General features: G+C 42.3%; 1 protein-coding gene across 1 annotated transcript; it reads right to left on the bottom strand.

Moving 5' to 3' along the window:
- Nucleotides 1-4,408: 4,408 nt before the first annotated feature.
- On the bottom strand, nt 4,409-13,676 carry LOC111978867 (protein-lysine 6-oxidase-like). Its single transcript, XM_024009103.3, has 7 exons — nt 12,418-13,676; nt 12,207-12,315; nt 11,746-11,877; nt 9,103-9,259; nt 8,834-8,929; nt 8,512-8,627; nt 4,409-5,080 (listed from the first exon to the last, which is right to left on the bottom strand). The coding sequence occupies exons 1-7, from the start codon at nt 13,400-13,402 to the stop codon at nt 5,074-5,076; spliced, it is 1,602 nt and encodes a 533-aa protein (XP_023864871.1). The 5' UTR covers nt 13,403-13,676; the 3' UTR covers nt 4,409-5,073.
- Between the last annotated feature and the right edge of the window lie 449 nt (nt 13,677-14,125).

Below are 14,125 nucleotides of genomic sequence, written 5' to 3'. Positions count from 1 at the left end.
CCTCAACTTTTGCACAGTGACCAGTCCGTTCAAATGTACAGTTGAAGTTGAAAGTTTACATACACCTTAGCCAAATACATTTAAACTCAGTTTTTTTTTTACAATTCCTGATATTTAATCATAGTAAAATTCCCTGTCTTAGGTCAGTTAAGATCACCACTTTATTTTAAGAATGTGAAATGTCAGAATAATAGCAGAAGTTTACATACACTCAATTAGTATTTGGTAGCATTGCCTTTAAATTGTTTAATTTGGGTGAAACGTTTTGAGTAGCCTTCCACAAGATTCCCACATTAAGTTGGGTGAATTTTGGCCAATTCCTCCTGACAGAGCTGGTGTAACTGAGTCAGGTTTGTAGGCCTCCTTGCTCGCACATGCTTTTTCAGTTCTGCCCACACATTTTCTGTAGGATTGAGGTCAGGGCTTTGTGATGGCCACTCCAATATCTTGACTTTGTTGTCCTTTAGCCATTTTGCCACAACTTTGGAAGTATGCTTGGGGTCATTGTCCATTTGGAAGACCCATTTGAGACCAAGCTTTAACTTCCTGAATGATGTCTTGAGATGTTGCTTCAATATATCCACATAATTTTACTTCCTCGTGATGCCATCTATTTTGTGAAGTGCACCTGTCCCTCTTGCATCAAAGCACAACATGATGCTGCCACCCCCGTGCTTCAAGGTTGGGATGGTGTTCTTCGGCTTGCAAGCGTCCCCCTTTTTCCTCCAAACATAACGATGGTGATTATGGCCAAACAGTTCTATTTTTCTTTCATCAGACCAGAGGACATTTCTCCAAAAAGTACAATCTTTGTCCCCATGTGCAGTTGCAAAGCGTAGTCTGGCTTTTTTATGGCGGTTTTGGAGCAGTGGCTTCTTCCTTGCTGAGCGGCCTTTCAGGTTATGTCGATATAGGACTCATTTTACTGTGGATATAGAAACTTTTGTACCTGTTTCCTCCAACATCTTCACAAGGTTCTTTGCTGTTGTTCTGGGATTGATTTGCACTTTGAGCACCAAAGTACATTCATCTCTAGGGGATGGAACGCGTCTCCTTCCTGAGCGGTATGACGGCTGCGTGGTCCCATGGTGTTTATACTTGCGTACTATTGTTTGTACAGATGAACGTGGTACCTTCAGGCATTTGGAAATTGCTCCCAAGGATGAACCAGACTTGTGGAGGTCAACATTTTTTTTTCTGATGTCTTGGCTGATTTCTTTTGATTTTCCCATGATGTCAAGCAAAGAGGCACTGAGTTTGAAGGTAGGCCTTGAAATACATCCACAGGTACACCTCCAATTGACTCCAATTATGTCAATTAGACTATCAGAAGCTTCTAAAGCCATGACATCATTTTCTGGAATTTTCCAAGCTGTTTAAAGGCACAGTCAACTTTGTGTATGTTAACTTCTGACCCACTGGAATTGTGATACAGTGAATTATAAGTGAAATAATCTGTCTGTAAACAATTGTTGGAAAAATTACATGTGGCATGCACAAAGTAGGTGTCCTAACTGACTTGCCAAAACTATATTTTGTTAACAAGAAATTTGTAGAGTGGTTGAAAAACGAGTTTTAATGATTCCAACATAAGATAATGTAAACTTCGGACTTCAATTGTACATATAAAACACAGGAAAATATATATGTTTTGACTACACTGGGCCTGTAAGATACTGTGTAATAATGGTTGGTTCCCAAGCAAGTCACAGCATAGAATGTGTGCAACCTACAAATAATGGTTTAGTGATTTTGTTAAATTAAGGGAGGGTAAACGATAGAAGTGTTAAGTATTGTTACTCTCCCCACTTTAAATGCAAAGACTGGTGGGTGTCAATGAGTTTTGGGTTTTTTAAGCCACCAAACTTCAAACACAGACAGAATTCATCACCGGTCCTCCTCACACATTACTTTACTCAGAGGTGGATGAGGCGTGCGAGTGTATGTGTGACATGTAGTCTCCCGGTTTAGTAAGTCTTCCGAGCTAGTGTTTATTTAATTCTGTATGTTAGTGGGGATGTCTGCATGTCCCTGCCTGCCTGCCAGTTGTACGACATCGCTGTAGGATACAGGCCCATAGCCTTGCTGTATATTATGGCTGAACTGGACCCTCTCTCTGTCTGAGCTGTAGGATACCGGCCCATAGCCCTGCAGTATATTATGGCTGAACTCAGCTCTATCTCTCATCTCAATGAGATGACAGAGTAGCTGTGGAATGTCTCTGCTCAGTGCCTAAACCAACCTGCCTCGGGAGGCCAGCCCTGGACCCGGCCCCAGGCATGCATAGCACATTGCAGGACATCGCAGACCAGGAGCACTCTGTGTCTATACAACTGCATCCGGCCCCTGCCCCTTGCTCACATTGCCCATTTTTTTGTCAAATCTGACCTGCAAATATCCAGCCAACCCTTAACACCGATTCCACACAGGCGCAGTCTGTGTTTGCCAGAGCATTTTTTGTGGATCAGCAGCATGGCTCATAGAGTAGCTAGCAAATTAATCTGAAATATGTAGCTGCCAGTTAGCTAAGTAACGGGCTGTTCCTCGTTGGAATTTGTTAAGCAGCAGCAGCAGTTACTAACTACACTACAGAAGAACAAGCAGAAAGCTCAGGCGCCTGTATTAGCTTCTTTGAGCTTGTCAATGTTCTACTCTCTGTCTATTCCACCTGTATGTTGGCCCAATATGATGTCATGCCTCCCAATACGGAGTCTGTGTCACAACTTGCTTCCTATGCGCTATATAGAGCATTACTTTTGACCAGACCCTCATGGGCCCTCATCAAAAGTAGTGCACTAGGCCTGTATAGGGAATTGGGTACCATTTGGGATACACACAAAAGGATGTTTCCTTCCTGCCAAGTTGCGCCAACAATAGCTGGGTTGATGTGATTGTCTGAGGGATGTTAAGCAGAGGCTGCCAACCATCTCCATGTACTTTAGTTCCCCTTGAAAACCCTAGCCAGGAGAACCATTCAGATGTCTGAGCTGGGCGCTAGCATTCTTCTTCATGCTGCATGGCTCACAGCTGAGCAAACAGACACTGTCTTCTCTTCAACATGGCATGTTTGAAATGACAGGCCCGTCCAAAAAGGCACAGGCCCTCTCTAGAAGACCTGGCTGCCAGTAGATGTGTAAGAAGCCAAGCACTGAGCATCTAATGTTCTTGTTCAAACAGTTTAAAGGTTCAATCTTTGATGCTCTATTGAGTCTAGTCTACTGGCTTTTACTCAGATTGTCACTGACTGTCTGTAAATATTGGGCTGGAATTCCTAGACAGACGGGATGGAATGGAGTTGACTAAAGAGGAGGGGATTTTCCAGGCAGACAATTTCAATAACATAGACAATCTATTCTGGCACAGACACACCTTAGAGGCGTCCAGTGTAAAACAGCTCATTTGCTGTTCATTTTATATGTTCACTGTTCTTTCACAACAGAGTCTATGTCTCCTATGGTGACTTTAAATAGTGCATATGCATGTTTTGTTCCCAAATTGGGTTATTTATTCAAAGTTAAATTTCTTTCAGTTACGAAATGTGTTATAACAAGTTTGGTACATGGTGAAATAACCAAGTCTTTCATTTCAGAATACACTTGATCTAAAAGGCTTGTAAAAAGAGCCTTTCTGTCAAAATGAGTCAGGAATAATGTACAAAAACCTTAATAACATTTAAGAGATGTGACCTCTACTCCTTAACCCTACCCTTTACCTCTTAACCCGATATAGGCCATGAGACTGCTACTAGAAGTCAAGGTGTGCTTGGTATTTACAAGCGGAGAGAGAAAAGGGCTTCATTCATCCCTCTGCATTGTGCGGTGCTTTAGTAGCCATGGCAGGGCGGTTTAACATCCTCTGGCCTCTGTCTTCACACAGCCCTGTCAGCAAGCAAACCGCTACAGATCACACTGCCACAGTAGAGCAGCTTGCACTGTTTGGTTCTCTGTGTGTTTGGTTCTCTCTCAACCTCAGGGCTTAGTAATTTCAGCCAAGCCAAAATCTGCACACACTCATCTCCACTCAGTACCAAGGTTGGGGTAAATTCCATTTCAATTCCAGTTAATTCAGAAAGTAAGCCAAATTTCAATTGCAATTTTTACTTATTGAAATGCTTTGTAGAGAATTGGAATTTCAGCGTACTTCCTAAATTGGCTGGAATTTAAATGGAATTGACCCCCAACCCTTCTCAGTACCAAGGTTTCCAGTAAAGAGAGGTAAAAAGAGACAATTTCAGTCTATACATACTGCAGTATTTACAAAGCAGCATAAAAAAATACCTCATATCCCTTCTACACACTTTTTGTAACATATAGTTGGTATATTTATGATCAATTCCTTCCACAAAAATCGAACGTACACAAAGGTGCCCAATGGTTCATGCGACAAAAAGAATAGCCAGATGTGAACGTATTTTTTACATTCTCACTCTTCACCATGTTTATTGTATCAACATTAACAAAAACGACAACAATTGGAATATTAACAGGTTTGAGCGGCATATAAACAACTTTTCATTACAATTTAAAATAAAAAATGTCTTCATTCGCTCACACATGCATACACACTTACAAAGTGAATGGAAATATATTATTTAATTAATACTTAGCACATACAGGTCAGGCATTTGCAACGTATTAATTATGGCCACCAAGTGGTTACTCAACTGCATCTAACTATACAACTGCAGATCAAATATCAAAAAGCATAGTCTAATTCAAGCACAGTCCTTTTTCCCTTCCATTTTCAAGATCATGCTAAATAATACAAAAATATTACTCTTCTTCAACGGATAATGTCATATCGATTAAATACATTGTCATGTAATAATGCTCAGTAAATGCCTATGTTACAAAAGTTTTCGGTAAAAAAAATCCTCTTTTACAACTGATTTCCAAACATATAACACCCTAAATAACCCAAGGAACACATTAAGTTTCGAGGGGAATGCTGCACAATTTTATAAAAACGACTATCTACAACACCTACGCAACAACTGGTTGAGATTGTTGTAGTTTACAGTACTTCAAGAGACAAGAGGAAAATACCTCAGAATCTTACATTCCAAGGAATGATTTAACCCCTGTGGAGATAGGAAGAGAGAGATGAACATTAAGAAACATTTTGTCTCAATTAATATTTACAGTGCATTTGGAAAGTATTCAGACCCCTTCCCATTTTCCACATTTTGTTAGGTTACAGCCTTATTCTAAAATTGATTAAATAAAAAATGTTCATCATCAATCTACACACAATACCCCATAATGACAAAGAAAAACAGATTTTTTGAAATTATTATTTTTTATTTAAATGTACCTTATTAAAATTTGTATTCAGACCCTTTGCTATGAGACTCGAAATTAAGCTCAGGTGCATCCTATTTCCATTGATCAATCTTGAGATGTTTCTACAACTTGATTCGAGTCCACCTGTGGTGAATTCAATTGATTGGACATGATTTGGAAAGCCACACACCTGCTATATAAGGTCCCACAGTTGACAGGCCATGTCAGAGCAAAAACCAAGCCGTGAGGTCGAAGGAATATTACGTAGAGCTCCAAGACAGGATTGTGTCGAGGCACAGATCTGGGGAAGGGGTACCAAAAAATCTCTGCAACATTGAAGGTCCCCAAGAACACAATGGTCTCTATCATTCTTAAATAGAAGAAGTTCGGGAACTGGTCAGGGATGTGACCAAGAACCTGATGGTCACTCTGACAGAGCTTCAGAGTTCCTCTGTGGAGATGGGAAAACCTTTCAGAAGGACAACCATCTCTGCTGCAGCACTCCACCAATCAGGCCTTTATGGTAGAGTGGCCAGACGGAAGCCACTCCTCAGTTAAAGGCACATGACAGCCGCTTTGAGTTTTCCAAAAGGCACCTAAAGGACTCTCAGACCATGAGAAACAAGATTCTCTGATCTGATAAAACCAAGATTGAACTCTTTGGCCTGAATGCCAATCGTCACGTCTGGAGGAACCCTGGCACCATCCATACTGTGAAGCATTGTGGTGGCAGCATCATGTTGTGGGGATGCTTCTCAGCGGCAGGGACTGGGAAACTAGTCTGGATCAAGGGAAAGATGAACGGAGCAAAGTACAGAGAGATCCTTGATGAAAACCTGCTCCAGAGTGCTCAGGACCTCAGACTGGGACGAAGGTTCACCTTCCAACAGGACAACGACCCTAAAGCCACACAGCCAAGACACGCGTAGTGGCTTCAGGACAAGTCTCTGAATGTTCTTGAGTGGCCCAGCCACAGCCCGGACTTGAACCCGATTGAAATTTCTGGAGAGAACCTGAAAATAGCTGTGCAGCGACACTCCCAATCCAACCTGACAGAGCTTGAGTTGATCTGCAGAGATTGGAGAAACTCCCCAAGTACAGGTGTGTCAAGCTTGTAGCATCATACCCAAGAAGACTTGAGGCTGTCATTGCTGCAAAGGTGCTTCAACAAAGTACAAACAAAGAGTAAAGGGTCTGAATACTTAGGTGAATGTATATTTCAGTTGTTTCTTTTTAATACATTTTCAAGAATGTTTAAAAACCTGTTTTTGCTTTGTCATTATGGTGTGTAGATTGATGAGGAATTAAAAAACAACTATTGAATCAATTTCGAATAAGCTGTAACGTAACAAAATGTGGAGAAAGTCAAGGGGTCTGAATACTTACGGATGCCAGTATGCTACTTTACTAATTTAAAGCTTTTACAATTATGAAAAACATCTACAGTGGGAGAAACAAGTATTTGATAGACTGCCGATTTTGCAGGTTTCCTACTTAGAAAGCATGTAGAGGTCTGTAATTTTTATCATAGGTACACTTCAACTGTGAGAGATGGAATCTAAAACAAAAATTCAGAAAATCACATTGTATGATTTTTAAGTAATCATTTGCATTTATTGCATGACATAAGTATTTGATACATCAGAAAAGCAGAACTTAATATTTGGTACAGAAACCTTTGTTTGCAATTACAGAGATCATACGTTTCCTGTTGTTCTTGACCAGGTTTGCACACACTGCAGCAGGGATTTTGGCCCACTCCTCCATACAGACCTCTCCAGATCCTTCGGGTTTCGGGGCTGTCGCTGGGCAATACGGACTTTCAGCTCCCTCAAAGATTTTCATTGGGTTCAGGTATAGAGACTGGCTAGGCCACTCCAGGACCTTGAGATGCTTCTTACGGAGCCACTCCTTAGTTGCCCTGGCTGTGTGTTTTCGGGTCGTTGTCATGCTGGAAGACTCAGCCACGACCCATCTTCAATGCTCTTACTGAGGGAAGGAGGTTGTTGGCCAAGATCTCGCGATACATGGCCCCATCCATCCTCCCTCAATACGGTGCAGTCGTCCTGTCCCCTTTGCAGAAAAGCATCCCCAAAGAATTATGTTACTTCACGTTGGGATGTGTTCTTGGGGTTGTGCTCATCCTTCTTCTTCCTCCAAACACGGCGAGTGGAGTTTAGACCAAAAAGTCTATTTTTGTCTCATCAGACCACATGACCTTCTCCCATTCCTCCTCTGGATCATCCAGATGGTCATTGGGCAAACTTCAGATGGGCCTGGACATGCGCTGGTTTGAGCAGGGGACCTTGCTGCGCTGCCGGATTTTAATCCATGACGGCGTAGTGTGTTACAATGTTTTCTTTGAGACTGTGGTCCCAGCTCTCTTCAGGTCATTGACCAGGTCCTGCCGTGTAGATCTGGGCTGATCCCTCACCTTTCTCATGATCATTGATGCCCCACGAGGTGAGATCTTGCATGGGCCCCAGACCGAGGGTGATTGACCGTCATCTTGAACTTCTTCCATTTTCTAATAATTGCGCCAACATTTGTTGCCTTCTCACCAAGCTGCTTGCCTATTGTCTCCGTAGCCATCCCAGCCTGTGCAGGTCTACAATTTTACCCCTGATGTCCTTACACAGCTCTCTGGTCTTGGCCATTGTGGAGAGGTTGGAGTCTGTTTGATTGAGTGTGTGGACAGGTGTCTTTTATACAGGTAACGAGTTCAAACAGGTGCAGTAATACATGTAATGAGTGGAGAACAGGAGGCTTCTTAAAGAAAACTAACAGGTCTTGTGAGCGCCGGAATTCTTACTGGTTGGTAGGTGATCAAATACTTATGTCATGCAATAAAATGCAAATTAATTACTTAAAAATCATACAATGTGATTTTCTGGATTTTTGTTTTAGATTCCGTCTCTCACAGTTGAAGTGTACCTATGATAAAAATTACAGAACTCTACATGCTTTGTAAGTAGGAAAACCTGCAAAATCGGCAGTGTATCAAATACTTGTTCTCCCCACTGTATATTTGCCATCCAGACTCTATTTTCTGCACTTACATGCCCATTGGGATGGTAAAAACTATGCAGGGCGTGAGACATTGATATCTATGACGTCATGGCCAATCACAGAGAATATATGATTATATTGGCCAATCACAGAAAATATATGATATATTGGCCAATCACAGAGAATTTATGATATATTGGCCAACCACAGAGAATCTTACCTGGTTAGACGACAGTTCCGTGTTTGAACCTGAGTACCTGTGTATGTGACATCACATCTCACCACGTTGTTGGAATAGTCTGACTCTTGCACATGATAACTGGGGTTGACTATGACCTAAGAAAATAAAGATTTGTGTGAACAACACTGCTTAGGTGAGATGGCTAAAGCACATAGAGATCGGACTAGGCAAAAAAAAAAAAATGCATTTCAAGTTAATCATTACCAAACAGAGAGTTCCTGTTGTAAGCTTTAGACAAATCAAATCAAATGTTTTATTTGTCAATTGCGATCCAGAGACAATAATCATATAATGTAGTTACCCTCAGGACGTAGTTTCCTGTAGGAACATCAGTGATGTCGATCCACTGACAGTCAATATTCGCAGCATATGTATCATGACATCCTGGACTCAGCCCCTGTTCAACACAAAACACAGTTATAGCTAAATGTGGATCATATTCACCTTTTGTTACATCAGCAGGGTCCCTAAGCACTTTGTGCAGTACCCGTACCATTACGTACCTGTGTATGGGCTGCAATTGTGGATTCACAAAATGGTATGATGTTGTGTTCGTAGTGCAGTACTCACCTGCGTATGTGCTGTGCATGCGTAGCGGCGTCTGAATCCAGCATCACAGCCCGTGTCCTCCAGACAAAAACTGGCCTTGTGTCCCTCTGCCACCTTCCTTCCTGTTGTGACCTCTAACAGATCATAGTTACTGAAGGCATCCATACTGTGGTAGTGTCTGGGGCAGGAGAAAGGAGGGAGTTTTTACATGTCTACCATCGTTGTGCAGTAAAACCATGAAAAGTAGTGCGCCTAAGCTGAAATCTGGTGTTTGGAGGGTGTTTGAATGTAAACCCAATGTAACCGTTATGATACACAGAATGCATTTCAAAACAGAATGGATGTACTCTGAAACACCCAAAGTGGTTCTTCTTATTTTTAAGAAAGTGTTTTGAAAACACTATTTGGTGTTTCAGTTCATGTAAAAAGGCAGGATCAAAACACAAACAGAATATTTTGTCAGACTGTGTCTCTCATTCAATCATTTATGCTATTGGTTTATAGCATACATATTGATTGATGATTTTCATTCAATATGTTGATTAACATTTTAAAGAAGACACTGGGTCTCCTGCTTGTCAAAACACCGCCCAAGTCAATCAGCCAGTCTTCAGGACAAAATGGTTGTGCTTATTAACCAGCCTTGTTACACTGAGCACATGGGGCCCGATTCAAACTTGAGATAAGTAGACTTAACATGGACTCAATGAAATATGGATTTAAGTCCATGTTAGATCAACTTATCTTAAGCCTGAATAGGGCCTATGGAGAATTTTTGGGGGGTGAAATTCCACCTTCATTTTTTCTGTGCTTTGTTTAGACATATTAAAAACAGGAGGAGAAAGAAAAGGAGTGAAAGTTGGACAGGCAGAAGTGGGAAATGAACCCTGACTGCTGGGGGAGTAAGACGACAGATTTCTTTGGAATTTGACCCACTCATCCACACAGCCACGCACTGTGTGGGGAACTTAGGCCCCAATATCAGAACCAAAATGTGAACTTCAAACATTGTGCTGCCGTACTATTCAGAATTCACCCATGAATTCTGATGCATGGAGGTGGACAGAGGGCATGCATGGCAGGTGTGACCTCTAGCAAACTCTATGGTCAAGTATAAAGACGGCCCTTCAAAAACTCAGACAGGTGAGAGCACACAAAACACGCAGAGGAAACTCTCCAAAACAATCTAAGAAAGTATGTAAATGAAAATGTGACTACAAAATGTTAGCACTAGTGATGGGAAACTGAGGCTTTCGGAAGGCTTCGGCACTTTCACCAAATTGTGACGAAAAAAACTGGTCATTACTCTGAACTTCATTATCTGTTCACAATGCACATTAGTGACATCTGCTGGTCAGTAATAAATAGCAGCATGTGATTATCAGAGACAGTTTTTTCTCCTTTGTTTTCATGAAAACTCCTTCACTTAGGGCCCCCAAAAGGCTAGGACCGGCTCTGATTGCATGTGTGGGTATGGATTTGGGTACGTAGACCCGTGAGCCACTGTGACACCACATGATGAGTTCGGATTTTGTGGCCCCCACCCCCATCAAACTTGCCCATCCCGGCATTAGCATAATGGATGACTGGTAGATCATATTGAGCCATGGGCTGGTTTGTATATGTGCTAACAAGTACTACTGCTAACATTAGCAGTCATTAGGCAGGTTTCCATTGACCCAGGTTTATTCGACAAAATAAATAAATAAATAATGATTGCTGAATAATTTTGAAGGTACGCGGGGAATGTGATGTCATCACATTACTATAAAGCTCCACTCCACAGTTAATTTGAAATGCAATTCTGCTTTCTAAATCTATTTTTCCACTATAAAAATGTTTCTTTGCAGGACAAGGATTGTCAAGACTTCAAGAATGCCTGAATTGCTTCCTCTTGCTTTTCTGGTTGGCTGTATGCAAGTTTCATCATCCAATTATTTCAGATTTACAGTTGTGTAAGTTTCACCATTGTACGGGCCCTGGCGATACGTTGGCACATGAGAATGACTAGAATATGGCAAATATTTGTCAAATCTTACATTCTTTCCATGCTGGCTTTTGCGGGTTATCTGAGACATGAAACAGATAGGTGGAAGGGCATACAGGATCTCGGGAATGTATTAATTAATGCGCAAATAGTCTAAGTGGATAATGGAAATACTCCAACCACTTTGTTTTTATTCAACACACTTTTTTGGGGGTGTGACACCATTACGCCCAACAATTTTTATCGACACAAGACAGTTCAATGGAAACGCACCGTAGCAGGCAATTGTCGCATCTGTTTGTCAACTTTCTAAATGTCGACAAAAAAATCATTGTAAAAGTTAATGGAAACATAGCTACGGCCTGTATTTCTTTTCCATGAATGTTAAATATAATGTCATATTTCCGGTGATTTTGAAGAATATTGAAGAATACATGTTTACACCTACAGTTTAGGTACAATGATTAAGAAACTACACAAGACAAACAAAACGATCACAGATAACACAAAAATTACAGCAGCAGATTGTTACATTTACACATAGGTTATTCCCCTAACAGCACAAGAACTTGTATTGCCTGTCAGGAGTGACTAATTCCTATGGAATGAGGGAGACCTGAGACAAATGGAGCTAGTTATTTCTACTTCCTATATGCAATTTACTTGGATTTACTTACTGGTGACAGCTGTGCCATTCCCACTGGTGTCTTGGTTTGACCGGAAGGAAGTCAGTGGTGCCTTGATTCTTGACCTTCTGGGGGAAGCGGAGCAGTACTCTGTAGTCTATGTCCCTGGCTGTGCTCGCTGACCTGGGAGAGACCACATATGGAAAGATACATTAACTGTCATCCTATCAGATCGTGTAAACATTTGCAATGGTCAAAATTAGTACATTTGACGTGTATTGGCTGTAGAAAACAACAGTAGCTAAGTGAGATCCTCTTTGTTGCTTATTGAGTCACAAATTACCAATTGAAGGCATTATTTACATTAACCACACATAACTGCAGGAAAGAGACAATGGGAAAATTTAGATTTTTTTCTGAAAGTGTATGTATTGTGGTTTAAGAGATATACAGAACATATAATATAAAATAAATTGCACACAAAGCCAGTTGCATAGGCGCTTATAACTTACCTTGCCAAACAGTTCTCCTCAGCTGCACAGCGCAGCGAGTACATCTGCATTCGCTGGATGTAGGCACCAGCCTGGATGGAATACGGGTCTGGGACGAGGTCTGGGAGCCCTTGGGAATGATATAAAGCATTAAATATCGCTTTATAATCGCTTATAACGATTGCACCAGGAACATTTAAAATTATACACATGCGACAATTAGCATACTCACCATTCTGGAAATATCTGGTTCCGTATCCAGTGCCAGGAGCTGGCGCCGGGGGACGCCGCGTGCGCACTACCGGCGTTCTGCCTCTGGAGGGGTACATGTTGTAGAAAACGGAATTCCGGTGGTTTTTAAAAGGGTTCCTAGGATCGTCCGAGACCATGTCCTCGCCGTTACTCGCTGCCTCGATCGACGTCTCAGCACTGTTATCGGGTCTGGGTACTGGAGGAGCATCCCTGCCGTTGAGGACGACATAACCTGAGTTGGAATGTTCCGTTTGTGCGGTTTGCCTGGAGATGGATGCTCCCGGCTCAGCGCGTATCTGTTGGTATTCTCCACCCCTAGGCACAAGCACTGCCTCCCTTCCCCGGGGTGGAGAGGCATGAACCCCCGAGCGAGCATCCCCGGTAGCATCCTGAGTGACTGGCGTTCCTCTCCTCGGTATCCCGCTACCGGAGAACTCGGGGAGCAGCGCGGGGACTGATGCGTTGACTCGGTACGTGTACTCTGGAGAGTAGCGCCGTGCGCCAGGGGACCCCACCACTCCCGCTCGGTATGGAACCTCAGGTTGCTGTCTGGCGCCTGAGTGCCGCCGAGCATTGGGCACCACGTACTGCCCATTGGCTTGTCCTAGAGCTACAGATCCAGGATCTAGAACATTGTTGGTTTGGTTCCGTAAATGTTCCGCGCCTAAATTCGATTCCACTCGTCCAGATCTTATGTGAGCCACTCTGCCTTCCCGCGTTCCAGGCTGCGTCTGGCCGGTGCCATCCCTCCTAGTGCTCACGTATACCGTGGACTGGCTCCTCGGGCGCGCCAGTGGTTGATACTCTGACCCGGTGCTCATTAGACTGTACACCTGACCGTTATTCTCCCACTGAATCCTCTGCCGCCAAGGCCCCACTCGCTCACGCGGTGGCTGCTGCTGTCCAGTAATAAGATGAGCCAGTCCTTGGAGGAGGTAAAAGAGTAAAACCGACCATTTCGCCATAACTGTTAATTTAAACGTACTAAACCCACTCTAAAACTCACTACGACATTAAACAATAGGCCTGCTCTATGACATGTAGGCCTATTTTGCAGAGAATAGGTTAAGGTGGGTATGTGGAGTAGATCAAAGTTCTGAGGAGGAGCGCGCGCACAATCCGTTTTAATGAGTAGTCCTACGCAGCATAGCCTGGCAGTTTTCTCTGCGTGCGGCGCTATTGACAGTTGGAGAGAAGAGGAAAATTGGAATTCTCAGACATTTTATGAAAATGGGCTAGTTTATTTACGCATGCACAGAAAGCCTGAGGTTCGAGAGAAATGCGTTTAACTCTTTCCTCCCTGTGAAGTTCAGTTACACAAGGCGTATACTGTACTGTAGCTTACACAAGCATTGAGTTTACTCAGCGAACTTTACGCAGTGGTGTCGTTTGGGGTCATCTGAATAGTAACGTCATTTTTTTGTGTTGCTCATTATCAATTTGGGCAATATTTCAATAAAATGGATACAAATACAATCAAGTGTTTTATGTGTCATTGATTTCCGCATTTTAATACATTTGGCAAATGTTTTTCGTAAAAATGATCAAATAACTAGCTACCCATTATAAGAAAGAAGAATTGCACTCAACAACATAAACGTTTGTAATTACTGTCCCTCTCTTCTAAAGTAAGACATATAAATTGTTAAATCTCATTACCACGTGCTAAATAATGAAAATTGCTTGAG

The sequence above is a fragment of the Salvelinus sp. IW2-2015 genome, linkage group LG19 (genome assembly GCF_002910315.2).
Source record: "Salvelinus sp. IW2-2015 linkage group LG19, ASM291031v2, whole genome shotgun sequence".
NCBI classification, from domain to species: Eukaryota; Metazoa; Chordata; class Actinopteri; order Salmoniformes; family Salmonidae; genus Salvelinus; species Salvelinus sp. IW2-2015.
The sequence above is the reverse complement of the archived record's forward strand: the minus strand, read 5'-3'. Positions and strand labels throughout refer to the sequence as shown.

Excerpts from the sequence above, each read along its gene's own strand:
- LOC111978867 (XM_024009103.3), bottom strand. The coding sequence starts at position 13,402 with ATGGCGAAATGGTCGGTTTTACTCTTTTACCTCCTCCAAGGACTGGCT. Across the intron at positions 11,878-12,206 it reads GAGGAGAACTGTTTGGCAAG|GTCAGCGAGCACAGCCAGGG; the intron begins GTAAGTTATAAG and ends GGTCTCTCCCAG. Across the intron at positions 8,930-9,102 it reads CATGCACAGCACATACGCAG|GGGCTGAGTCCAGGATGTCA; the intron begins GTGAGTACTGCA and ends TGTGTTGAACAG.